The sequence below is a fragment of the Xenia sp. Carnegie-2017 genome, unplaced genomic scaffold, assembly GCF_021976095.1.
Source record: "Xenia sp. Carnegie-2017 unplaced genomic scaffold, XeniaSp_v1 HiC_scaffold_1, whole genome shotgun sequence".
NCBI classification, from domain to species: Eukaryota; Metazoa; Cnidaria; class Anthozoa; order Malacalcyonacea; family Xeniidae; genus Xenia; species Xenia sp. Carnegie-2017.
Window position 1 is genome coordinate 6,533,161 of NW_025813402.1, and position 24,153 is coordinate 6,557,313.

A 24,153-nucleotide genomic window follows, 5' to 3' on the forward strand; every position below is an offset into this window, starting at 1 on the left:
TGGAGAGCTGATCAGTGCTAGCCCGAGACCGAAGGTCGAGGGTTGCACCTGCTCGAGAGTTCTCACAAACGTCTCCAAGGTTTGCATAAGACAGTGTGAGCACGAAAAAAATCTTTTATTTCTTTTATAAAATAACAATAATGCGAAATGAGCAAAATGTTTCAAAATTCTTCCAACGTGTATTCATGATTGATTTACAAATTCTCTTTGATTGATTGATTGATTTGATTGGTTAAGCTCAGATCGTTTTGCATGCTAACACAGCTCTAGACCAATCAGCGCACGCGTTTCAATGTGTTTATTTTATAAAAGTTTGACATTTCTTTTTTGGAGGATTTTCTTAAAAGTAAAGTGAATGGAGAATTTAGTGGGAATATCTTGCATAAATTGGACTTTATCTGCGTCTGAAATACGACACGAAACAAATAAGCTTATTGATAAAACTAGATCGGTTTATGATGAAATTGGTTCTTTGACAACGGCGGAAGTTTCTTTTGAGAATACAATCAAGGTACTGCTTTCGGTACACCCTTTCCGATTTTCTTTATATTGCCATGTAGGTCTGGTATTGTTAAGTTTTCTAACAGGTCATTTTAGCAAGCTTTGTACAGTATTCCACCAAGAGTCACACATAGTTGTAAAGTTTGTTTTAAGAGAACGTTTAGCTGTAGACCTGTAGGTGTAGCCTGTAATCATGTAAGAATGGTGGGATGGCAGTGGCTATCGCGTGATCAGATGCTATTTTACGTTTTAATGATTTTTTGGTTAAATGGCTTCGTTTTAATAAGTTTTAATTGATGGCCCATCAGATTTTGAGTTTAGTGTCTTTTTGCCATTAGAAAAACGAAGCTATATGCTTTCTCATAGAAACTTATGTACATTTTGGTTTCTTTTTCTTGTAAACTGATTTCTACAAACATGATGTTGCTTTCTGGGTTTATTGGTCTGCAGCTTCTAGTCCCACTTTGATGAAACTTTTTGTAAATGGGGTGGATGTGGTATGGACGGAATGGTACTTTCAAACCACCTTCATTATCAAGGCTGTTAATTCCTGTTGTGGCTAAAATGTTTTTTGTTGTCATAACACTTATTTTGGAATCTTTATTTCTTTTTGTTAACAATCAGTATTTAGGAGATCATATGGCATACCATTGTACCATACAGAATATTGTGGAATTCTTGCAGCATGTTTCACCAGGTATTTTGGTTTACTTGAAACAAATTTATCAAAATCTTGAATATGCTGTTGCTAATAGTAGAATTTCTTTGACTTTTATGAAAGTATTTTTATGCTTTATTGATAAATTGCACAAACGTACTAGGCCAGTTTTACACTCAAGGATGTTGTTTGTTGTTAAACAATAGATAGATATTTTCATGTTGAACTGTTGCTTGTGAATTTCAGAAGCAGCACTTTTTGAGCTTGCAGTGATATTTTATGTACAGTTGTGTAGTTTTTTAAAAGTTCAACAAAGATTCGCATAACAATTAAGTTTGATGGAAATGTTTACTAGATAGTTATATTCGTGAAGCCAGTACACAATCAGATAAAAAGATTTCAGGATTCTTAATTGAAATGAGGTGAAAAATAACATACTTATACATATAGCTATGATATTATGTGATAGGGCATGTTTTATGTTGACGTTTTGTAAAGATTCTCTATAGAAGGAATAATGGAGGCAGAAGCATTACTTTATTCTTCATATTCAATTTTAGCATGAGAGAAGATGTTTTCAATAATCTGGTATTTTTACAGGTATTTTATCATATTTTTATTTGGCTTTTTATTGGTTATCTGAAACTTCTTTTCTTACATGCCAATAATACCCCTGATTTCATGGAGAGTGCCCCCTTCTTTATGTCAGTTTACCTAATTTAAATGTTTTTACTTTTAGCAAAATTTACGTATCATTTTTACCTTTAGCAAAATTTACGTATCATTTTTACCTTTAGCAAAATTTACGTATCATTTTTACCTTTAGCAAAATTTACGTATCATTTTTACCTTTAGCAAAATTTACGTATCATTTTTACCTTTAGCAAAATTTACGTATCATTTTTACCTTTAGCAAAATTTACGTACCATTTTTACCTTTAGCAAAATTTACGTATCATTTTTACCTTTAGCAAAATGTACGTATCATTTTTACCTTTAGCAAAATTTACGTATCATTTTACTTTAGCAAAATTTACGTATCATTCTTACCTTTAGCAAAATTTACGTATCATTTTTACCTTTAGCAAAATTTACGTATCATTTTTACTTTAGCAAAATTTACGTATCATTCTTACCTTTAGCAAAATTTACGTATCATTTTTACCTTTAGCAAAATTTACGTATCATTTTTACCTTTAGCAAAATTTACGTACCATTTTTACCTTTAGCAAAATTTACGTATCATTCTTACCAAAAGCAACTTTTACAAATCATCTTTCAGAGAGCGAAATTTTACGTACCATCTTTACCAGAATGGAATTCAACGTAGCATCTTTACGCTTTGTATTTTATGAAGGGTAAAATGTTAAAAATTACGAATGATTTTCAATAAAAAGAGCAGGAGAACATATAGCTCTCACGAAAGAGACATTCTGTAAAATGTCATGCTCGTTCCTTGTTACATTAATTTACTTTGCAACATTCGTGTAGCGTCGCATTAAGTTCATTATTATTAGCGACAACAATTCATGATGGCAGTTGATCGATATAAATGCCTTTAAACATCTCACACTTATTCTTTTTTGACGTTTATGTAGAAAAACAAAAAAGAAACTTTAAAAGATGCCGAGTCCGTTAGATATCTTGAGCGATTGATCAAAGTTGGGAGGAGAAACGGTTTGTCTTACTTTGATGCATGCTTATAAACACAAATTGGATTTATAGTTATTTTATATTTTTGTTGGTGAATTCATTTTAGGTGTGCATCTTTGTCAAGAATTAAGGCATCAATTAAAAGAAATAAAGAAGACAACAGGCGAACTTTGTATTGATTTTGGAAAGAATTTGAATGATGATAATACGATTTTGGAATTTTTTGAAAACGATCTCAGTAAGTCTAGGAATCACGTTTTCACATGTTTATGTGCCATGCTCTTTTCAATTTCAATTTCAATTTGGCAAGTAATCGTCTTTTCTCCAGAGTTGATGAAGTATTCTTAAACGTGGACGTTACTAACATAATCTTTATGTGATCAAAAAATAATCATGAAAACTACCCAATGTCAGAATTTTTTAATTAATTGATCGTCCCTTTGGTTTTTGTGGAATATGATTTATAACTTGTAATACCTAACATTGATCAGGAATGCAAAGCTCGCTGTATTCCTAATCAATGTTGGTATTACAAGTGATGATTTTCGAAAGATCTTGCTTTATATTCTCTATTGATATAAACTTTATTTACTATATTTGCAGCTGGTCTTCCTTCAGAATTTGTTGAAAGCTTAGAAAAGGTATTTATGTATACATATACATACTCATTTAGAGGGATATAGTTGATTGACAGCTATTTCGTTGAAGCATATAAATAGCTGTTTATACTGGCCAAAAGTTGAAGGCCACTTTTAGGATCGTTTTATAATGATGGACAAAAACGTCTAATGAACGTTCAATAAGGTATGATTTAGCAAGGCAACAACGAATTTTGTATCTCTCCATCAGCACAAGTGCTATTTAGCGATATGTTATTGTTACAGCGCTAACCATATCAAGACAACAGAATCAAAAACTAACGTCACGAGGTTTTATGAGGATTGTATAAATTGACCTCAAAAGTCGCGTTTATCATTTTAATTTTTTAATTGCTGAAGGTGACCTCTAACTTTTTGTCCGTGGTCTATATTACACGAATTTTCAGGTGATTTGACGGGCAAACTTCGAAACTCATTCTTCTCATATCTTTTAACGTGAATTGGTGCATATATATATGTGTGTGTAAATATGAACTTTTTCTTTTAATTTATTGATTTGTAGAATGAAAACGGTGCTAGAAAGATCACACTAGAGTATCCCCATTACTTCCCTGTTATGAGAAAGTGTTCAAATCCTAAAATTCGTCAAGCTATAGAGAAGGTGTTCAATTCCAGGTCTACTCATGCAGTGATCAACGTTCGATAAAAAATTCACGAATCGTGAATGACATTTTTCGTCTCTTTTAAGAATAGGTGTTTAAAGGAAAATACTGAAATATTGGAACAGTTGGTTGATCTACGACAAAAAGTAATCAATTTGTGAGTGTAAATGACGAAATACTACATTAATTAAAGATGTAATTTCTTCATTTTTTAGATGGCGACAATACTCGGTTATTCAACTCATTCAAGTTACATTCTCGAAGTTAGTGAGTTTAACTGTGCGTGTCGCATGATTACCATCCCGTCATGTGATAGCCCCAATGTATTTTCATGAAATTGTTAACCTTTTGCATTATACGTAGTTTATCAGCTAGCATGGTTCATCAGTTCATCTTATGCAAGTTCTTAGCATGTTTATAGACTAAAATTAAGCTTTTGAACATCAATTCAAGCTCGATAAAAGAATGAAGAAAATATAAAAAAAATGTTGTGAACGTTACTGATGTTCTTTTGCTAAATTCAAATAGTTTAATTTTATATTATTTTATTTCAGATGAGGATGGCTAAAACACCGGAAACCGTTGCAGATTTTCTTTCAGATCTCACTCGTAAATTGAGATCATTAGGTGAAGATGACCTAAAGACGATGCTTGATCTGAAACATAAAGAAGTAGGTTTATACTCATAAGCCATTTGTATAAAATTGTAGAAAATATGTTTTCCGAAAAATCATCGAATCTTATCCATTGATGTTACTGATTGTTGTTTGTTTTTTCAGTGCAAAGAACTTGGCTTCGATTTTGATGGAAAGATAAATGGTTGGGATTTGCGATATTATATGAACAAAATAGAAGAAATCAAATATGCTGTTGATCAAAGTAAAATCAAAGAATACTTTCCAATGTCCTTTGTGACAAATGGTAAGTTTTAAATTAGTTGCGGTTATGAGAATTTCTCTCGCTATACTTCATGAAATACGAAGGTTGATCTCATTGACCGACACACGACTTAACTGCATTCATTTATTATACAGCCACCCAAAATCTTTCCACATATTTTTGTGTAATGTACAAATTAACTTCAACATCTGTAGTTTTTCTTTAGGTCTTTTATCAATATACCAGGTTAGTGTGGTTGGCTTGCGTGAACGTGGAACTGGATTGAGTACATATAAACTGGGACTTCATATTATTTCTAGGAACTTCTTGGATTGAAATTCGAAGAAATTAAGAATCCTCCTGTTTGGTGCGATGAAGTGCGCATGGTACGTTCTTAGTGTTTGATAGATACCTGGCTAGCTACTGCTCCATAACTATTGTGTAAGAGTTTTATAGTCTATATATATATATGTGTGGTCACATGCAAAGCACTGTATAGAAACTCTTTGGGAATATTGTATGTATCAATACCGCAAAGAAGTTCAAATGTTTAATGGAAGGTAACTGTTATAATTTATATTACCCTCCTTAATATTTTGAATAAGCCCCCCCCCCTGCCCTTTAAGGGTAGGTCTTAACTCTCATAATGTGCTAATGTGCTCATAATGTATAAATACGTGCAGTTGTATAATATGCAATCTCCCTTTTTATCCCATATCTTATTTTGTATAAAATGTGTCGCGGTAATCTTCCGTTATCATAATTTTAATGGGTCTACGACGCAGGCTAAGTTTTTCCTATCCGCTTTTTCATTTTAGTTTAGTGTAAAAGATAGTGAATGTGGTGAACTATTGGGATATTTTTATCTCGATTTATTTCCAAGAGAAGGCAAATTTGGACACGCCGCATGCTTTCCTATACAGGTTCATCTTTCATTTGTTTTATAAAGATGTTTGGCTGCGTAAAACTCATAGTTAAGTCAACATTTTGTCTTCATTCAAAGTACATTATTTGCTAACGCTACTTTTGCTTGCAATGTATTTAAAGTACAATTTGAAATTAGTCATATAAGTATCGTCTCTTATGTATATAAATTTAGTGAGAAATTTAATGCATTTCGAGCGTGTGATGATTTGATCCTCAGAGTAGAAAATTGTTACGGCACTAAATAGATCTTGACTTTTTAATGATCTCTGGCTCGTTAATAGTGTTATCCATATTAGATAAAGTTCTTAGCTGCGCGTTCTTAGTTCTTGACAACGCTATTGGCAATGTTTCTAAGAACTTGAACATCTTTGCAGCCCGGTTGCAGACTAGCTGATGGATCGAGACAGGTATCCCAAGTTTTTTCACTTCTAAATGGTAAAAGGGGGTTGTGCTTCATACTACTTGTGGTGATAGCATCTGGCGTTTTCTTTTTTGAAAATTTTAAGCTTGCCGTTGCGGTGATGGTTGCAAATTTTACGAAGCCAAGTTCAGATCGACCTTCGTTACTGATGCATACTGAAGTAAATATGAACTTTGGTTATTTTTCTCCTGAAAGTAATTTTTCTTCGTGAACTGAAGCTAGGTTTGAATTGGTCGGGGGTCATTTTGGGTGATGTTTGAGTAGATAATTGAACATATTTATCTTCGTATCATGACAGGGCTAACAATGATGGATGTGTATTTTCGCCAATTCTTACAGGTAGAAACTTATTTCCACGAATTTGGTCATGTGATGCACAGTTTGTGTATCAAAGTTAACTATCCCATATTCAGGTGATCGAACTCAACTCGAGATACTGATTTATTATCAGCATTACCAAATGTTAAAGTAGAATCTATACAGTAAAACTTTTAACTTTATTTTACATAATTGTTTAAGTCGTATTGTGTGTCAAATAGAATATATAGAGCAGTGGCCGGTTGCACGAAGCCAGGATAGCGTTATCCATTGGATGGCAATTTTTTTTAAACTTTTACAAAACTTTTAAGAAGCAAAAATTATAAGATTTGAACTGAACAATCATTGAAATAAAATATTGTTTCGAAGATTACGAAATTTCTTTGTCGCAAGAAAAATATTAACACCTTTTTAATAAGTTTGAAGATTTTTGCTATCCAATGGATAACGTTATCCAGGCTTCGTGCAACCAGCCCCAGGCTTGCAAACTGTAGTGCTTGTTATTGTGTTATATTGCAGTAACATATTTCCATATGAACTCGAATTTTGCTTTCATTTTCCAGTGGATTGAATGTCGAACGTGATTTTGTGGAAGCACCGTCACAGATGTTGGAAAACTGGTGCTGGGAAAAGGAACCTCTAAGGAGAATGTCGTCGCATTTTAAAGGTATTTGTAGAAGGAACGGGAAAACTTTTTTTTACAAGTTATAACTTTTAAAAGTTATAAGTACAAATACAAGCTATAACTTTTCACAAGTTCTTCACTTTTTACATGTTATAGCTTTTATAAACCTATCAACTTTTTTATACAAGTTGCACACTTTGAAGAACTTTAGTTCTTTCGTATTTTGCATGTGTGGAGTTGTCACATCATTTTCGTCGACTGGCTATAAATTTATAGAAAAGGATTATGGTGAGGTCGTCTACTTTTGAAAAACCGACATTTTTCATTGATGGACAACGATCATATATATTTATCAGCTGAACAACAATAAACGTAGCAACTGTGAATAATATATTATTTTTTGAACTAAAATATCTTCAAGTCTTTTTTATACAGGTTACGTACTTTTCGTCTGTCGTTTCAGACTCCACGCCGCTACCTGAGGAAATGTTGGATACTTTAATCAAGTCACGTTACGCAAATGTTGGTGTTAGTAATTTAAGACAGGTAACTTAAATGCTGCATACTGCTTATCATCCATCAAACGTATACACATACATCAAACTAAACTAGCAAATGAGATCTACATAAGAGCAGAAACATAAGAGCAGAAAAGAGCATATATATGAAATGCTATCTTTTACTACGATTGTAGTCTCTTTGATGAACGTGTGCCACAAACGGATTGATACTTTATGTTGTACGGAATTTTCTAGGATTTTAATTAAAGATACACAGTGTCTGGTTATTTGATATGCTTTTTTCTTATTTCATCATAAATGTTAGATTTTACCATGCTGTTGCTGATATGATTTTGGGTCTTACCTAAGTAGATTCTAACTGACACAATAGAATTTAAGATAGGAAATGAGGAATAAATTGGCTGCTATTTGAAAAAACAAATCAACTTATGGAGATGATTCAACATTTTAGATACTACTTGGAAGTTTTGATCAAGCCATCCATACTCGAGGAAAGGTATTGCTAAGGAGAGGGGGTGTGGTGGGTGGCGAATATTCATTTCATTTTCACGATTAAATACATTAATTAATATGTTCGTCGTTAGGCTGACACTGCAAACATAATGGCAAAGCTTTCCCAGGAGATTTTGCAAGTTGCCGCCACTCCAGGTTTGAAATGTCTTTATAAGTTCTTTCAAGCTTGATTTATTTACTATCTACGAATATCATAGAAGAGACGTCGACTTATTTCCATCGTTTCTTTTCATAATTTCTTTACTTTGAATGTGCCTGCTTTATGTCTAAGTACGTTTTTGTCGTTCTGTTAGGAACTAATATGGCTGCATCATTTGGTCATTTAACCGGAGGATATGACGCCCAATACTACGGTTATCTTGTAAGTTTTTCATTTATGCACCATTTCGTATTAATAGTTTGTTACTGTAATGGGATAAGTATTGAAATAAGTGTGCTTGTTGCGAAGTATCTCTTTGTTCCTTTATTACTGGTGAATTTTAAAAAATTTACATTATTTTTACATGGAGGATTTCTTCCATGGCACGATGAAACAAACAACTCTAATTACTCAAATTACTCTAATTTTAATAAATTTACAATAATTACATGGATGATTTCTTCCATGTCACGATGAAACAAACAAATCTAATTACTCAAATTACTCTAATTAATTTTGATAAATTTATATTATTTACATGGATGATTTTTTCCATGTCACGATCGAACAAACTACTCATCTTCTTGCTTTGATGACTGCGCAGATGATTCTTAGGAATGAGAATAGATCTAAGTGATGCACGAATTTCAAGATATTTAGCATTGATTCAGTCAAATTTTACAACGTGTCTCTAGTTTGAGCGTCTGAAGAAATTATACAACTAAACGGATCATTTTTTTCAGTGGAGTGAAGTTTACTGTATGGATATGTACCACAGTCGCTTCAAGAAAGAAGGAATTATGAACGCTAAAGTTGGAAAGGAATACAGGCGTTGTATCTTAGAGCCAGGTGGATCTCTGGTAAGAAATGAACTGGATTTATTATTTTCATGCTGTGTCACCCGTTTAGTCATCTTTTTTTTAGGTAAGAAAGTTTTTTGCAGAACGAAAATCTTTCTTTTTCTCTTGAACAGTTTTATTACGTCCTTATCATTGAACGGTTTTATTACATCCTTAGTAACGAAAGCCTTGGGGCGATTCCTCCACCTACGGTTGTTGATTTCTATTGACTTCTGTTGTTCCATTAAAATAAGTGCCACAAAATTTGCGAATCAATGCCAATTGTTAGTGACTTACCAATCTTGCACCGCTCACTATTGCCAAATTTTCCAAATGTTTGCTAGGAAACTATTCTAGCTATATAACCTACATTGACGCATGTTCGTATTTCAAAATAACGTTAGTATGGTTAATTGATGACTTTATTTATCTATTTCCAGGACGCAATGGACATGTTGCAAAATTTCCTTGGTCGTAAACCAAACAACAAAGCTTTTTTGAAGAGCAAAGGATTGAACGTTGACGTTTGATTGTGTAACATATCAGTTAGAAGGAACAACTCGCGTATACGTTAATTCTCATTTATTTATTGACATCAATGTTATAGTTGTAGAAATGTACGATCATTGCATGCGTAAAGCAACGCTAACTTTTCGTTTTAAAGTGCTCAAGAAACAAAATTTTCATCTTGAATAAAAAATCTCTTACGAAAGGTACCGTTTGACGAAAAAAATATGCTTGAAATTCTTGTTTCGGCATGCGTTTCCTCGAAAGATCTCGTAAAATAACTGTGGACTTCCTAAAACAGTGTAATCAAATCTCTTTTCCCATTAAAGATATTGAAGTTTTATAATGTAACGTTGCATTACATGAGTCGCTGCTAGTTTGTGATATAGTTTAGTTGCCTGCCAGATTTTTTGATAAAATACCTATGCAGAATTGCATGCCATGAACACTTAACAAATAACAATGATTGATATTTTTAATAATGAAATTCACAAAACTTCATGTCTTGAGAATAAAAAAAAATACGACCAAACTGTTTTTGAAATTCCACAGTCATTTTACGATGTCTTTACAATGAAACAATAATTTTTATAACAAATTTTTCGTTATACTGGCCCTTTGAGTCTGGTCCTTAATTACTCTTCCGAGTTGCTTTAATCCTTTCTATAACGCAGGCCATCTGGGAAAAGCTCTATTTAGATGACTAGGAAGACTCAATTCAAACCACTAGTAAGATTATATGAGTACGAGCGTTTCTCATTAATATTTACAGTTTTTTGCTTGAGCTACTGAAGCTTTTGTGTTATGTAAATGGCGAATTTATTGTTGATTATTTAATTTAAAAATTTTTTTCTTTCATATTCTCTCTATTATTAAAAAAAGTTTCTTAAGAAAATGCATCCAATCCAATTGCGAAATTTGACCTATCTGCTTTGTTTGTTAGAGTTAAATATTAAATGAGATAATTAAATGAGATATGATCTTCGCACTTAGCTGGACAATTTAAGCAATCGTCTCAGGACCTGAAAAAATCAGGTGACTCAACGGGATTCGAACCCCCCCGTTTGTTCAACCAGGAAAAAACTTTGAACATTGCAGCTAAATCATTATCTTGTTACATGTTGAATTTGAAACAGGGTTTTTATCGAGGTAAAACCTTTTTACTTGTTACTTATGATGGAATAACTAAATTGTAAGTCTAAGTAAATGAATACAAAAAAGTAGGTTTGAAACAATAAAACTATATACATAACAAAATTTAAAAACCATTTTGTTGTTATTGGTCGGAATGAATGTTATACAAAAAGCATCTACAGAGAGACCTCTGAACTAACAAAGGGGAACCTGCATTATTGCCTTGAACCTTTTTTGTTATTGAATAAACTAAATTGAAGTGCAATAGACAGTCCTTGAAGTCATAGAGGTTTATATGAAAAGTTCCTTTGATATTATTCTGTGATAATAAGTTCATCAATACCCCAGTCTTCGTGACTTCCATCTGGCATGTAACGACGTATTATAATAGGTATCTTTTGTGCTTTTAATTCTTTCATGGCAATTTGCAATGGATCAGTTTCCCCTTCTAGCTCAACCATAACAGGTGCCCCCATACTGATTTGCAAGGCACGTGTTCCAAGAACTCTAGCTCTTTCATATTTTGTCATGTATGGAGTTGTCACATGTCTTGTTGATTCAGTTCCTTCTTCACCATCTGGTAAGATTTCAAAACCGCCACCATTTTCATCTACTTGCTATAAATTTATAGAAAAGGATTATATGATGAAAAACCGAGATTTTTCATCGTCCAACAACGATCATATATTGTGATATATTGATATATATTAAACAGTGATAACATTTTAATTTAACAATGAATTTTGTACCTCTAACTCATCAACATCTTCAAGCGGTTCTTCCTCCTCAAATTGTTCTAAATCGTCGTCAAACCTTTAGAAAATAGTTTTCGCGGAAAAAACAGATATTACCACAAATTTTTAGCAACAAAAACGAGCAATAAATATACCAAATACAGACCCATCTCCAACGTCGTCGTCGGCCATTTTGTGGAACTGGAAAACAATTTTGCGAATGCGCATTTTTTCCCGAAGGAAACCCGATTAAGTTCCGGAAATGAGCCGAACGGATCCGAACTAGTTCCGATTTTCGAAGTCCGAAACAAATCAGCAATGGCGGCCGACTTGAATTACGAAGGATGTAATTTTTATCGTCAAAGACTTGTTCTTTCTACATTGAGTGGAAAATCAGTTATGATAAAAAATATAAGAACATTTGATGATGATCCAGGTCTTTGTGGTAAGTTGCATTTCTATAATTTCAATTAAAAATTTAAAGTTTCCTTTATTTTTGTGCCATGTGCAACGATGTGCTCATCTTAGTAACTAATGTACTATTTTAATATGTTTGATTGTCTTGGATTTAGCTTTTGAAGCTGGTTTTATAAGGTTACTTGACAAGATAACCAATGGATCTAAGATTGAAGTTAATGAAACAGGTATTTAATTATGGTTAAAAAAATCGTAGTAACGTGAAGTCATAAATGTATTGATGAAAATGGACACATTTATACACTCACGATTGTCAAATGACTTGCATAAAAATACAGAAAGAAATACACATTGTATAAGAATGAATATTTTAGCTCTGATCCCTTTTTGCTATATGTAGATGTTAGCGTTGGTCAGGTTTGTTTTTAGCAATGTCATTCGTCCATTGTATTTCGTTTCAGGCACTTCTATATTCTATAAACCTGGATTGCTTATTGGTGGAACAGTAGATCATGATTGTAGTTTGCAAAGATCAATTGGTTATTTTCTTGAAAGTGTTGTCTGTCTTGCACCGTTTTGTAAAAGACCTTTACAGCTGACACTCCGAGGGGTGACAAATGACGGCGAGGACCCATCAGTGTGTAATTATTACGATTTTTCAATTTCTCTTCATGAGCTGTTATAAAATGGCAGATGTCACTTCCAGTGAAACAGCACAGTTTTATTGACGGCCCATCACAAAAAAAGTAAACAAATTTTTAAAAGAAACAGCTTAAGTACAAATCTCATATGCTGTATAATAAAACATTTCATCGACCTTGATTGCTATGCCATCACAAAAGAAATATTAGCCTTTGGAATGTACTATAATGTGGGCTTAAGAAGTATTGGATCAAGGTCACTTTCAATAAATTTGATTGTAACACTTGCTGTATAAGAGCTTATTACCACATAATAATCAATGAATTTTTCCCATTCAACTTACCAAATGTGTTCTAGCTATAAGGAATTTTTTAGGTTGACATAATTAAGACTGTTACAATTCCTTTGATGAAAAGATTTTTGTTGGATGATGAAGGATTAGATCTTAAGGTATGAACAAAAATATCTTTAATCTTTTATACAAACTATGCATATGCATAAAGCTACAATATACAATGATATATGTTCACACTAAGCTTCCAATAGAAGCTGATAATTATATATTTATGATTTTAGAAATCCACTTATAAATGTCTGTCATTTTATACGTATGAAGATATCTTTTGTTGAAGACAAAACATCATTGAGCAATGATTAAAAGTCTTATGTTGGCCTATTATATTCATTGTGAAAACTTGTTTTCTGCTAGCAAATCCTAGGCCACAATTTTTAATAAATGCTACCAATATTTTGATTTTGAATTTTTAAAGAATAAAATTTTACATATTGCTAACTACCTTTCAAGTATTTTGAAATGTATGTATATGTTCAAGGAACTTGAAGGAACTTTTTCTATTTTGTTCTGCCTATTGCTGGATCTTCCACTGTTCTTAAGAAACCATAAGGAATCTCAATGGGAACTTTTGAGAACTCTTAGGGACGAATCTGGACATGCAATCCTACCCAATAATTGTCAAAATATCTGCAACACATGTTTAGATTGTGAAAAGAGGTGCAGCACCAAATGGAGGTGGCGAGGTGGTGTTTTCATGCCCCGTGAGACGAACTTTACGACCATTACACCTTAATGATGCTGGAAAAATCAAACGTGTTCGGGGACTTGCGTATCTTTTTTATTTAAAAAAACCACCATGCTGCGTTTTTATGTTCTAATACGTATATACATGAAGTCAATCAAGTCATAAGATATTATAACTTATAAGGTCTTAATGTGTTGGTTTTAAGGACTTAAATTGATCATGTTGTAGTCATTGATTACTTGATTTCATTGATTTGACAGTTTGCTTGCGTTTTTTGGGGGAATGCCTCAAGTTGGCTTATTTTTTACTTAACATTTTAACAAAGATATTCTGTGAGAGTTTCTCCCGCTATGGTAAACAGAATTGTTGATGCTGCAAGGGAAATCTTGAACAAATGTGTTTCGGACATTTATATTTATACTGATCATTGCAAAGGTGCTCAAGCTGGAAGGTAAATGTAAGTCAGTTATTATGAATGGTCTGTTCGCAAGTCACAGATAGGAATACCCTTTAAAATGGAACAAATGAAAACATCCATGATTTGACTGACAACATTCATGATTTGACTGACAACATTCATGATTTGACTGACAATATTCATGATTTGACTGACAATATTCATGATTTGACTGACAATATTCATGATTTGACTGACAACATTCATGATTTGACTGACAACATTCATGATTTGACTGACAACATTCATGATTTGACTGACAGCATTCATGATTTGACTGACAACATTCATCACTTGACTGACAACATTCATGATTTGACTGACAACATTTTGAATGCTAAGTTCTATGTTGTAACTCGTGATCACAAAGATCCATTTGCATGACCAGATCAAATGATTGTTTACATAAAATACAATTAACAACACTGCTTTCTTCACAAATAACGTAGAACTAGTAGAACCGTTGTTCAAATATTTGAACCTGTCTCTTTATGGAGAATGTCATTAAGTTATTTGATACAGCGCTAGTAATAACGAGAAAATGTAATTTACATCAATTTTTTTTAAATTCAAGCGTGTAAATCTATATTTTTGAAAAACACCCTGAATAAGCTGTGAATACTGGGTTATAGGATGTTTACGCAATTGAAATACTAATGCCAGGTTCATGTTTTATGGATTTAGATCACCTGGTTTTGGATTGTCCCTTGTTGCCGAATCAACGAAAGGTACTCTACTAAGTGCCGAAGGCGCATCAAAACCTGCTGACCAGGAAGGTGCCGTATCCCCGGAAGATATTGGCAGAAAGACAGCTATGATGCTTCTTGAAGAGATTTACCGGGTGAGGTTTCTCTTGTAGCTAATTTTTATGAAGCCGTGTTATTAATAACTCCTTGAACCTGCTAACTCATCCTTCTGTGGTAAACACATGATTGATTCTTCACGTATTTATCTATCTCTGTCTCCAATAGGGCGGTTGTGTCGATTCAAAACATCAGAGTTTACCGTTGCTCTTTATGGCTCTAGGTCAACGCGATGTTTCAAAACTGCTCACTGGAGTTTTATCATCATACACGTAAGATATTTTCTACCCCTTTCGAGTATATCTTTCATACCACAAGCTTGAAACTTGTCTTTCTAATTTTCATCTCTCCATAGACTCTGATAAGTGATATCACAGTTTTGCTTTCATTTTGTAGAATACAATTTTTACGGCATCTTCGTGATTTCTTTGGGGTTGTTTTTAAAGTTCAAAGTTTAACGAATTACGACGATGAAGACATAAGAACGGGATGCGAGACTCGAATTTTGTTGTCATGTGTAGGTGTAGGGTATAGTAACGTCAGTAAGTCTATTACGTAATTATGTTAGTAAATCTATTACGTAATTATATCAGTAAGTCTTTTACGTAATTATGTGAGTAAGTATATTACGTAATTATGGAGGAAAATTTTCTCGCAAATTTTCTAAAACATTACAATATATTTAAATACTGTACTTGTGTGATCCTTGCGCAATCTAGGCAAGTACATGCTCGTCAGTAAACACATAGAAATGATGTATTAAGGAGCAGTCATAACTTGTCCCCATGAATGTGTCACCATTCATGCGTTTGTAAAAGAGTAGCTGTGTACTACATTAGATCATGTATCATTATGATTGGACTTTGATCTGCACCAACAAGTGTGTTTTACGTAATTTCACGTGGGGGGGGGGTGTAGGGTGCTTCGCTACGAATGTTGTAGCTACGAAAGTGGAACGAGCCAATGTTTAAAACAAGTGGTTTTGTTGTTTATTGATTGCTGAACGTAATCTTACTGTTACAAGTCTACGCGTATAATCGTGCCTGTGATGATGATGAAATGCGTTTTCAATGATTGAACATTTGCAGTGTAGAGCATGAATCGATTTCTCCAACCAACCTCCTTTCCCATACTTTACTCATGAAATCTTAAAATAGGTACGCGTTCGCACGCTAGCACATAGCAATGGCACATACGCGTTCACACGCTAGCATATACGCGTTCACACGCTAGCATATACGTGTTCACACGCAAGCACATACATGTTCATACGCTAGCACATACGTGTTCACACGCTAGCACATACGCGTTCACACGCAAGCCCATACGTGTTCACACGCTAGCACATACGTGTTCACACGCAAGCACATACGTGTTCACACGCTAGTTCATACGTGTACACACGCTAGTTCATACGTGTTCACACGCTAGCACATACGTGTTCACACGCTAGCACATACGTCCTCACCAAATATGACATGCCATGTAGTTTTCCGAGATGGTATGTTGGCAGAACTCGTTATTACTTTCTCGAACATCTTTCATCGTGTATGTACTTGTGCTAATTTCTATGAAATGTTACTTATGAAGCTGAGCTCTACTTTAACAGGCACTACGTATCCAGGATAGGGACATTGAGGGGGGGGGGGCTATTTTATGAGCAAGCAGTAGCATATTAATAACCCAATGAGAATAAATTAATAAGTAATGTTGTTGCTTGAGAACTGCCATGACTGAGCAGTGTGAAAATCATTGTGAGTATTATATTCTTTCAGTTCTATTTAACATTGTTAATTGATTCATACATTAATAAATGTGCTGTAACTTGACTCTTTGATGATGGATTTATTTGTTATAGTCAATGTGGAAGCAAGTAAGCACAAATTTTTGCTCTTGGTGTGACATTTGTCTAATAAGAAATGCACATTACATACTTAACATGCTATATGTGGGTCATTTCATACATGCACTGATCATTATTTACAATTATAAACTGCTGAACTATAACATTGTTCGACAAAGCAAAAGTTTTACATGTTTTGTCATCGATTGATTCTCGGCTCTTCTGAAATGACTGTTAGGTTTTGTTCATAGGTCTTTTTTGTTTCATCATTTTTCTTCTTTTTTTGACGTTCCAAATCCCTTTGAACACCTTCCCTGAGTCTTTTTCTATCAGCATCTTGTGACCAATGAACGACCACAATGATGCCAATTGCAAATCCACTGGCTGCCACCAACACTATTTTGGATAAATTTGACATCAAATTTATGAAATAATGTACTTTAAGCTCCCTTTGAATTGAAAATAGTTCAATTGAAATGCATTGGATGCATGTAACTACACTTATTACAAGTCATAAATCACACTTGTTAATCCAGAACAACTAGAAATTGAATCCAATATCATGTTCATCAGTTATCATTATCCTCCCCTCCCCGGAGTGGAAGTCATTTAAATCGTTAAATCGCGGGCTCGTGTGGGCTCACGGGAAACAAATAATTTGATGAAGAAAGAAAGCAAAGTGGTTGGAAGGAAAGCATACGATACTCTGGTTGAAAAGAAACTTGAATAATTAAGGCGCGGTTTCAAAGACGAAATTCTTGTTTCAGACATTGTTTTCAAATGATACATAGGATGCTAATGAAATTTGGTTCCACCTAACCGCTGAGCTGTTTATGTTGAATTCGAGGTTATTAAAGAAAGCATTGTCATTTCTAATCATGTTAGCCATTATTCGATAATATGTTTAGCAGATGTGATGTGAATGTGTCAGATATTTTCCTTTCATCGTAATTTAGTGAAGCAAACGTTACATTTTGTGAATCGACGTTTTAGTTTTTTGAACAATTGTGTTGACACTACTTCATTTATGAACACATTTAAAGTATGCCTTCAATTGATTTACAGTATGGAAAAAATTAGATCTATCAATTGGCTTTTGAGATCATTTTGCGACATTCTTAAGTACTATTACATTCTATTTTCTGCTGGTGATGATGGTATGGAATGAAAATAAAGTGCAGAACCATCACCCCCCTCCCCTCCCCATCTGCCACTTATATCCCTCAGGAAGTTTAACATACATTTCAAATAAATACAGAGGAGAAAAGAAACCTGTTCAGCAAGATCAGCAGTCTCATGCTGGCTAGGAAGCATGTGCTTTGTGAAGAACATACAATATTATTTTATGAAAATTTACCCAAAATTTCTTGAAATTTGCTTGATAAACATTTGTAGCTCACAGATTTTTAGCCAATTGTATGACAAATATGGCATTTATTTCATGATAACATTACATTAATATGTTAAATATTGCTGAAGCATTTTCACCAAATACGTGTATCTTCATTTTGTGGGAATATTATATAAATTATATTATTTTTAAAGCCTTTTAAACTATTCAATGAAGTAAATTGGGTAAAAACACAGTTCTTAACAACAATCACTTTATTTATTTTATTGAAGTTTCTTCCTTGTATAATTCTGAATGCTTGAGATCATCTTTCATTTTCATCCAGTAAGATGTCATGCAATGCTGATGAAACAAATGCTGCCAGTGTTCTTTCTCAGCTGTCACAGTGCAAGAAAATTGCTAACCAATCAGATAGCACTTTGCATGTAGATGGTTCAGTTATTGCACATGAATGTGATGTTGAAACATCAAATCAAGGTGATTGATTCATTGTCAAAGTAAAGTTGAATTGAAAAGCAAATGATATATATGTTTATCATTTTTACTTCAGAGATTGCTTCTGTTGGTGAAAATGAAGTTCTTGATGCCAGTGGTACATCTGTGATGGTTGCCTTGTGCAATAGTGAACCAGAAAACAAAGCGAAAATTCTGTCGTCGTTTTCAAGAACTGCTGCTCATAATGGTGCGTATGCTTCATTGAATTTCATATTATATCCAATTTTTTCAGTATGAGACATGACATGTGCTGTAAGTGTTTAAATAAATTATAAGTTAAAATTTTGTCTTGTATCTCTTGTTTAAGATACACCGCCTAAGGTGTTTCCATGTGAATATTGTGGTAAGATTTTCAGTAAATCCTATAACCTAAAGACACATCATCGTGTACATAGTGGAGAAAGACCTTACCAATGTGATGTTTGTGGCCATGGCTTTGCCAACCTAGGTGATCTTAAGCGACATAAAAGAATACATACTGGAGAAAAGCCATATTCTGTGAGTATAAGAAAATCTACCTATCTTCATTTATGGTTTGCTTGGGGGAAGGATGTGCATCACCTCCTAGCCTTTCTTAGAGAGGATACAGAGGGATGCGCACCTCCTTTTAGCCTTGGTTAGAGAGGGTGCAGAAGGGATGCCAATTTCCCTACAAGATATCAATATACAAAGCAATTAAAGAAAAGCAATTGTTATTTGTGTTTAATGGATCAGGGAGCACACTTCCAAAGTTATCTCCCTCTCATGGTGAGAAGTAACAGAATTGAACAAAGAAAATTTGACATGGCCCGGCGATACCCACAAAATAGCCACCAAATTCTAAGTTAAACTAGAGTAAATCTTCCATAAATCATCTGATTGGGAAGCTTCCACAGCAATTTATCCTACCCGAGTCAACATCTTTTGCACACGTTCATTAGCACTTTGAAGTAATTGGCGCACAGTTCATGCATCTGACGTTCGACGTAGGTAATAATTTTTTTCTCTTTAGTGCGAATATTGCGGAAGGTCATTTTCTGATTATGGAAGTCATAAGCGCCATTTGCGTTTACACACTGGCTACAAACCGTACAAATGCGAAGAATGTAACCGCGAATTTACTCGTCTTGACAGCTACAAGAACCATCTCCGTCTTCACACTGGGATTAGACCGTACAAATGTGAGATTTGCTTGAAAGAATTTAACTATCTTACCACATATAAACGTCATCGAAATGTGCACAGCGGGGAGCGGCCATTTTCGTGTGAGCAATGTGGAAAGACTTTCACTCGTTCAGTGTACTTGAAGAACCACAAGAGGGGTAATTGTGGCAAAGAAAGGGAACAGAAATCAAGAGCGAAGAAAGTTGACGAACTTTCATCACATGCGCAGTCAGCACAGATCTCATTACCTACGGTGAGCGACATTTCTGTGGGAACGGTAACTGAGAATGTCGCGCAGAATTTGTCCTTTCAAGGAGGTGTGCAGTTTAATGTTGCTAAAGTTGTATACACTAGTCATGGATCGCAACAAGTTTTATTTGAATCGAATGAAACTATCTCTCACACATTGATACTGACAACTAATCCTGAAAATGGCCAGCAGTTATTGGAACTTTCTGCCGAAAGCGTACATCCGGATAAAGCAACTTTACCGCACTCTGATATTTCAAGAACTAATAATGATACTATGTATTTGAACGAGGGGTTATCCTGCGACAAGACTGCTGAATTGTGTGCTAAAGTACTTCACGACGACGGCATTTCTGGGACTGCTGATGAGTGCTATGCCAGAGACCTAAGTGCATTTGGTTTGAATGAAACTGTTAATGAATCAAACAAGAAAACTTTTCTTGCTTTGGCACCTTATCAAGAATGTTTGGAGGAAGAAAAGAGTTAGCTAACTCTTTACTCTGTTTCCAACAATAATTCTTGCTGTGATTATATTTAAACGTGTTTCAGCATTAATGTACTATAAAGACTGTTTATGCGAGGTTTTATGCATTTATCTCATTCACGGTTCACTTGTCAAAATCCGGTTTGATCTTAGACAACTGCTCATTTTTTCATAATCCTTGAAAATACAATGGTATGATTACACTATTTGAAAATTCATAAACAATAGCATTGGTATCTTAGATTCTATAAATCAATCTATTCTTATAAATCATTTGTATAAAAAACTTAAACAGATTTCTGGGCCGCCTATAGTCTCCCAAGAACATCTTAGAGAGTTTTATAATCACTGGAATGCACTTTCATATGGACAACGCAACTGAAGTAATTTAACATGCTGCAGAATTGTAAAATGATAAAACGTTCAACTGCATACATTATTTCCAATAACCTTTATGGCTTAATCACCATCATCATCATTAGTGGGCTAATGTCAAATTAGGACTGTATTCATATTTTTAATGCATTAAAATATAATTCTTGTGTCCAGGCATAGGTATAGGTCAGTTGAACGAGCTCGTGAAATGCTCACGAAAGAAACCGTTAAATTGCGTATCCCGTGACAACGTAAGATTAAAAAATATTTTTGATGCGTGAAGTTCTTACAGAAGATAGACCAAAAAGGTGAGAAAGAACAACGTCTGTATACAAGTATTTATTTGTCTTTTTCATCATGAAACTTCTATAATTTCTACAAATATGGTACTAAAGTCAATTACGACACCAAAGAACTCTTTAGGATAATGTCTACGTTAAAATTTCAAATAAAAAAGTAGCAAAAGTAAGTTTTACAGTAATTTAATATTTCTAAGAATGACAATGAATGATTTAGACGAATAGTTTTAAAGGTCTGCAGCCCAAAACGTTTGTGGGTGGTTTTTTCAAATTTCAATTCTGTCATAAAGTAAGCGACTGTTACAATTATTTTTTTTCGTAATAAAATGGATGATGTGAGCGAACTCATTATAAATCCCTTCAAAGAATCATGGCGTAGTTTTTTATTCAACTTTATAGGTTTGACGCGCTTTTGTGTAACTATATCTTTCTTAAATATACATTTCCTAAAATGTAGCTTTGAAGAAAAAATCACACTGAAAACACAATTTTTTTAATCAGATTTGACAATGAATAGAAGCTGCAACCATGATGCCAAAGGTTTTGAAATTTGGATGCAAAAAATGAACCAACTTCGACAACAATTTGACAACATTACTTGGCGTCCTGCAGTTCAAAGTTTTACAGTCAGAGACAGTTATAGATTGACAGGAGTGTACGAGATACGAAACGAAAATGAAGTAATTTATATCGGGGGAAATCCGTTTTGTAGTAATGTTCGCGACTGCTTAAATGCGCATTTCAGTGGTAATGATGGTCTTGCTATTGGAGCGTATCTAACTAGTAATGCTGCAGCTAACTGGAACAAAATATATGTTCGTTGGATGCCTGCAAAAAATCCACCAGAAGTCGTGTACTATCTTTTACAGGAGTACAGAATGAGACATGGTTGTTATCCTAAATTTAATCAAGTTCCAAGGGAAAATGATCCTTGTAGTTGATCCTTGTACAACAAATATTGAAATAAAATGTGTTTGAATATTTTAGTCGTGCTATTTCAAACATTTTTTTATGAATGCACGAAAACAACACAAGTTTAGAGATACTGCACAGTCCATATATCTATCCTCTTAAATAAAGTAGCCACTCTCCCGAAAAAGAAAGTTTTCAAATTTGCAAAAAATATATTCTGTAACTATATTCCAGTATTAGTGTGATGAAAAATATATATTTTTTAAGCTCATTGAAAAATACTTTTTATATAGCATTGATTTGAATGTTATGTTACCAATTTCTGTACTCAATGCTGAAAATAACAATCTCCCACCCACCCCACCCCCGTGAAATGTGAATGGCAGTTTTGTTTCGACTTATTTGACGTATTAACAGTTCTAAAGTCATAAGCATTTCTCCAAAGTTTCTTGCAATGTATCAACAAAATTACTATGGAAATTGATGAAATTGATCTTCACGATGATCAAAGATCCGGCTTTTTGGAGAAATATTTGAGTGGGCAAATATCGTTTGACGAATGGTTGAAATGTTATTCCGGTGACCCAGATAAGCCTTCAGAAGATGGAGAAAACGTGCTGTTAGATGAAAATGAACACCCTGAATTTAATGAGACCTCCGATGCCATCAGCCAAAAGAACGCTGTTGTTGGTGAGTTTGAGTGGAAGGGGGGCCATAAGGGTTTGAGTGAGTTGTACATTTTCATGTCACCATTTGTTTATAACCCAGATCTCATTCAATGTAGTCTACGTTAAAGATCTTCTGCGTGTACTTTCAATTTTGTAATATAGTTTATGATAATGATAGGCATATTTTCGGAATGCATGTAGGTGTAAAACTGGCCTATCTTCACCATGATATGCAACAGGGAGGGTGGGTTACATATATTTCCTTAGTTGTCTACGCAATTCTGCTAAATATGAGTTTTTCACTCTTTTCCTTGTCATCTTTGGCATCAAATTCCTATGAGTATTATTTGATAATTATAATTGAGTTGGGAATTCATGTAAAAAACTCAATGCTGTTATTCATCATAGTATTTACATAGTTCTCATGTTCGTTAACAATAGTGAAATTGTTAAATCATATCCATTCATGGATACAGATTGTTGATTCATGAAAACCATTTATGGATATTAAAATTTAGAACATGATTTTTGTATGCATTTTTAAAGAAATATCCTATGTGATGGTATTATTCAGAGTAAACTGTGTGGTATTTACTGTAACTTGTCATAAAAAATGCAAATTATCAAATATATTGTCAAAAAACAAAAGTCTTCACTTACCAAATTACTGTCGTTTTCTGAATATGCTTTGGAATTGAGCAAAACAGTCAGAATTTTGAGTTTTACCCCGTGATTTGTCCCAAAACCCCTTGTGAAGTACTGCATGTAACTATATTGTTGATTTTACCACAACCTGGTTGATAAGGACAAGTATGGGTTTTGTTGTTTTGACGAAGTAGCCAGATAAAAATGTGCCAAGTTCAGTTTATATAAAAGAGAGATGTGAACACTTAAATTATTTTCTTAGTCCGTTGTTTTGGTGCATCTTTAGTTCAATTAATTGTGAGAGGTTTGTGACAAGTTACTTGTTTTGTGTGTTAGTTCATGTGTCATACCTCTACCATGTCACGTGAGCATGGTTTTCTGTAGGCCTTATTACCACAACTTTTCATTTTTGTAGATGTAGCTGTCAGAGACTTTGTTTGCTTTTAACTGTTGAGATGTTGATTTTGATTCTGGCCATTGATAAAAAATAATTTTACATTAGCTGCCTCCACCTTTACACATCAGTAGCCTGGAAACTAGTTACATACAACCTTGCCTTTAGATTTACTGCTTGTAGCCTTGCACATTTTTTAGCCTTTATATTAGCTGACCTTTGTTTTTGTTGCTTGTAGCCTTGCGCATTAGTAGCCTTCATGTTAGTTGCCTTCTGCCTTGCCAGTTGCTCGCAAATTGGATAGTC

General features: G+C 33.9%; 5 protein-coding genes across 8 annotated transcripts in view; 4 read left to right on the forward strand and 1 right to left on the reverse strand.

Annotated features, from left to right (window-relative positions):
- Positions 1–325: 325 nt before the first annotated feature.
- LOC124436297 (thimet oligopeptidase-like) lies at positions 326–9,988 on the forward strand. The gene is made up of 25 exons (XM_046986219.1): positions 326–511; positions 1,126–1,198; positions 1,515–1,581; positions 1,720–1,759; positions 2,758–2,836; positions 2,919–3,050; positions 3,416–3,453; positions 3,974–4,086; positions 4,165–4,219; positions 4,289–4,336; positions 4,628–4,744; positions 4,853–4,994; positions 5,179–5,198; positions 5,273–5,338; positions 5,771–5,875; positions 6,254–6,286; positions 6,386–6,460; positions 6,640–6,713; positions 7,182–7,285; positions 7,707–7,789; positions 8,216–8,260; positions 8,349–8,412; positions 8,571–8,638; positions 9,160–9,276; positions 9,696–9,988. The coding sequence occupies exons 1-25, from the start codon at positions 356–358 to the stop codon at positions 9,783–9,785; spliced, it is 2,004 nt and encodes a 667-aa protein (XP_046842175.1). The 5' UTR covers positions 326–355; the 3' UTR covers positions 9,786–9,988.
- A 912-nt stretch (positions 9,989–10,900) lies between these two features.
- Positions 10,901–11,860, reverse strand: LOC124436316 (DNA-directed RNA polymerases I, II, and III subunit RPABC2-like). Its single transcript, XM_046986227.1, has 3 exons — positions 11,797–11,860; positions 11,646–11,709; positions 10,901–11,513 (listed from the first exon to the last, which is right to left on the reverse strand). The coding sequence occupies exons 1-3, from the start codon at positions 11,856–11,858 to the stop codon at positions 11,211–11,213; spliced, it is 429 nt and encodes a 142-aa protein (XP_046842183.1). The 5' UTR covers positions 11,859–11,860; the 3' UTR covers positions 10,901–11,210.
- Positions 11,861–11,942: 82 nt separating this feature from the next.
- LOC124436305 (RNA 3'-terminal phosphate cyclase-like protein) lies at positions 11,943–15,866 on the forward strand. The gene is made up of 9 exons (XM_046986221.1): positions 11,943–12,075; positions 12,203–12,274; positions 12,509–12,684; positions 13,065–13,139; positions 13,689–13,813; positions 14,055–14,180; positions 14,871–15,027; positions 15,158–15,261; positions 15,386–15,866. The coding sequence occupies exons 1-9, from the start codon at positions 11,949–11,951 to the stop codon at positions 15,546–15,548; spliced, it is 1,125 nt and encodes a 374-aa protein (XP_046842177.1). The 5' UTR covers positions 11,943–11,948; the 3' UTR covers positions 15,549–15,866.
- A 1,617-nt stretch (positions 15,867–17,483) lies between these two features.
- On the forward strand, positions 17,484–21,106 carry LOC124438636 (zinc finger protein 214-like). The gene is made up of 5 exons (XM_046988849.1): positions 17,484–17,679; positions 18,509–18,660; positions 18,734–18,865; positions 18,986–19,176; positions 19,670–21,106. The coding sequence occupies exons 1-5, from the start codon at positions 17,666–17,668 to the stop codon at positions 20,555–20,557; spliced, it is 1,377 nt and encodes a 458-aa protein (XP_046844805.1). The 5' UTR covers positions 17,484–17,665; the 3' UTR covers positions 20,558–21,106.
- A 1,463-nt stretch (positions 21,107–22,569) lies between these two features.
- LOC124438375 (general transcription factor 3C polypeptide 3-like) overlaps positions 22,570–24,153 on the forward strand; it is a 29,057-nt gene continuing 27,473 nt past the window's right edge. For all 4 annotated transcript variants that reach the window (XM_046988669.1, XM_046988602.1, XM_046988533.1 and 1 more), the window contains exon 1: positions 22,570–22,830. In XM_046988669.1, the coding sequence (XP_046844625.1) occupies positions 22,614–22,830 (217 nt within the window). In that variant the 5' untranslated portion in view covers positions 22,570–22,613. The remainder of the gene's footprint in view (positions 22,831–24,153) is intronic.

What these genes read in the sequence shown, in the direction of transcription:
- LOC124436316 (XM_046986227.1), bottom strand. Translation starts at nt 11,858, where the DNA reads ATGCGCATTCGCAAAATTGTTTTCCAGTTCCACAAAATGGCCGACGAC. An exon ending in GACGACGACGTTGGAGATGG is followed by an intron (nt 11,710 to 11,796) that starts GTCTGTATTTGG and finishes TATTTTCTAAAG; the next exon opens with GTTTGACGACGATTTAGAAC. An exon ending in AAGATGTTGATGAGTTAGAG is followed by an intron (nt 11,514 to 11,645) that starts GTACAAAATTCA and finishes ATAAATTTATAG; the next exon opens with CAAGTAGATGAAAATGGTGG.
- LOC124436297 (XM_046986219.1), top strand. Translation starts at nt 356, where the DNA reads ATGGAGAATTTAGTGGGAATATCTTGCATAAATTGGACTTTATCTGCG. An exon ending in CCGCATGCTTTCCTATACAG is followed by an intron (nt 5,876 to 6,253) that starts GTTCATCTTTCA and finishes ACATCTTTGCAG; the next exon opens with CCCGGTTGCAGACTAGCTGA. An exon ending in TAGCTGATGGATCGAGACAG is followed by an intron (nt 6,287 to 6,385) that starts GTATCCCAAGTT and finishes GAAAATTTTAAG; the next exon opens with CTTGCCGTTGCGGTGATGGT.
- LOC124436305 (XM_046986221.1), top strand. Translation starts at nt 11,949, where the DNA reads ATGGCGGCCGACTTGAATTACGAAGGATGTAATTTTTATCGTCAAAGA. An exon ending in GATTGAAGTTAATGAAACAG is followed by an intron (nt 12,275 to 12,508) that starts GTATTTAATTAT and finishes ATTTCGTTTCAG; the next exon opens with GCACTTCTATATTCTATAAA. An exon ending in AAACGTGTTCGGGGACTTGC is followed by an intron (nt 13,814 to 14,054) that starts GTATCTTTTTTA and finishes ATTTTAACAAAG; the next exon opens with ATATTCTGTGAGAGTTTCTC.
- LOC124438636 (XM_046988849.1), top strand. An exon ending in AAGAACTGCTGCTCATAATG is followed by an intron (nt 18,866 to 18,985) that starts GTGCGTATGCTT and finishes CTCTTGTTTAAG; the next exon opens with ATACACCGCCTAAGGTGTTT. An exon ending in CTGGAGAAAAGCCATATTCT is followed by an intron (nt 19,177 to 19,669) that starts GTGAGTATAAGA and finishes TTTTCTCTTTAG; the next exon opens with TGCGAATATTGCGGAAGGTC.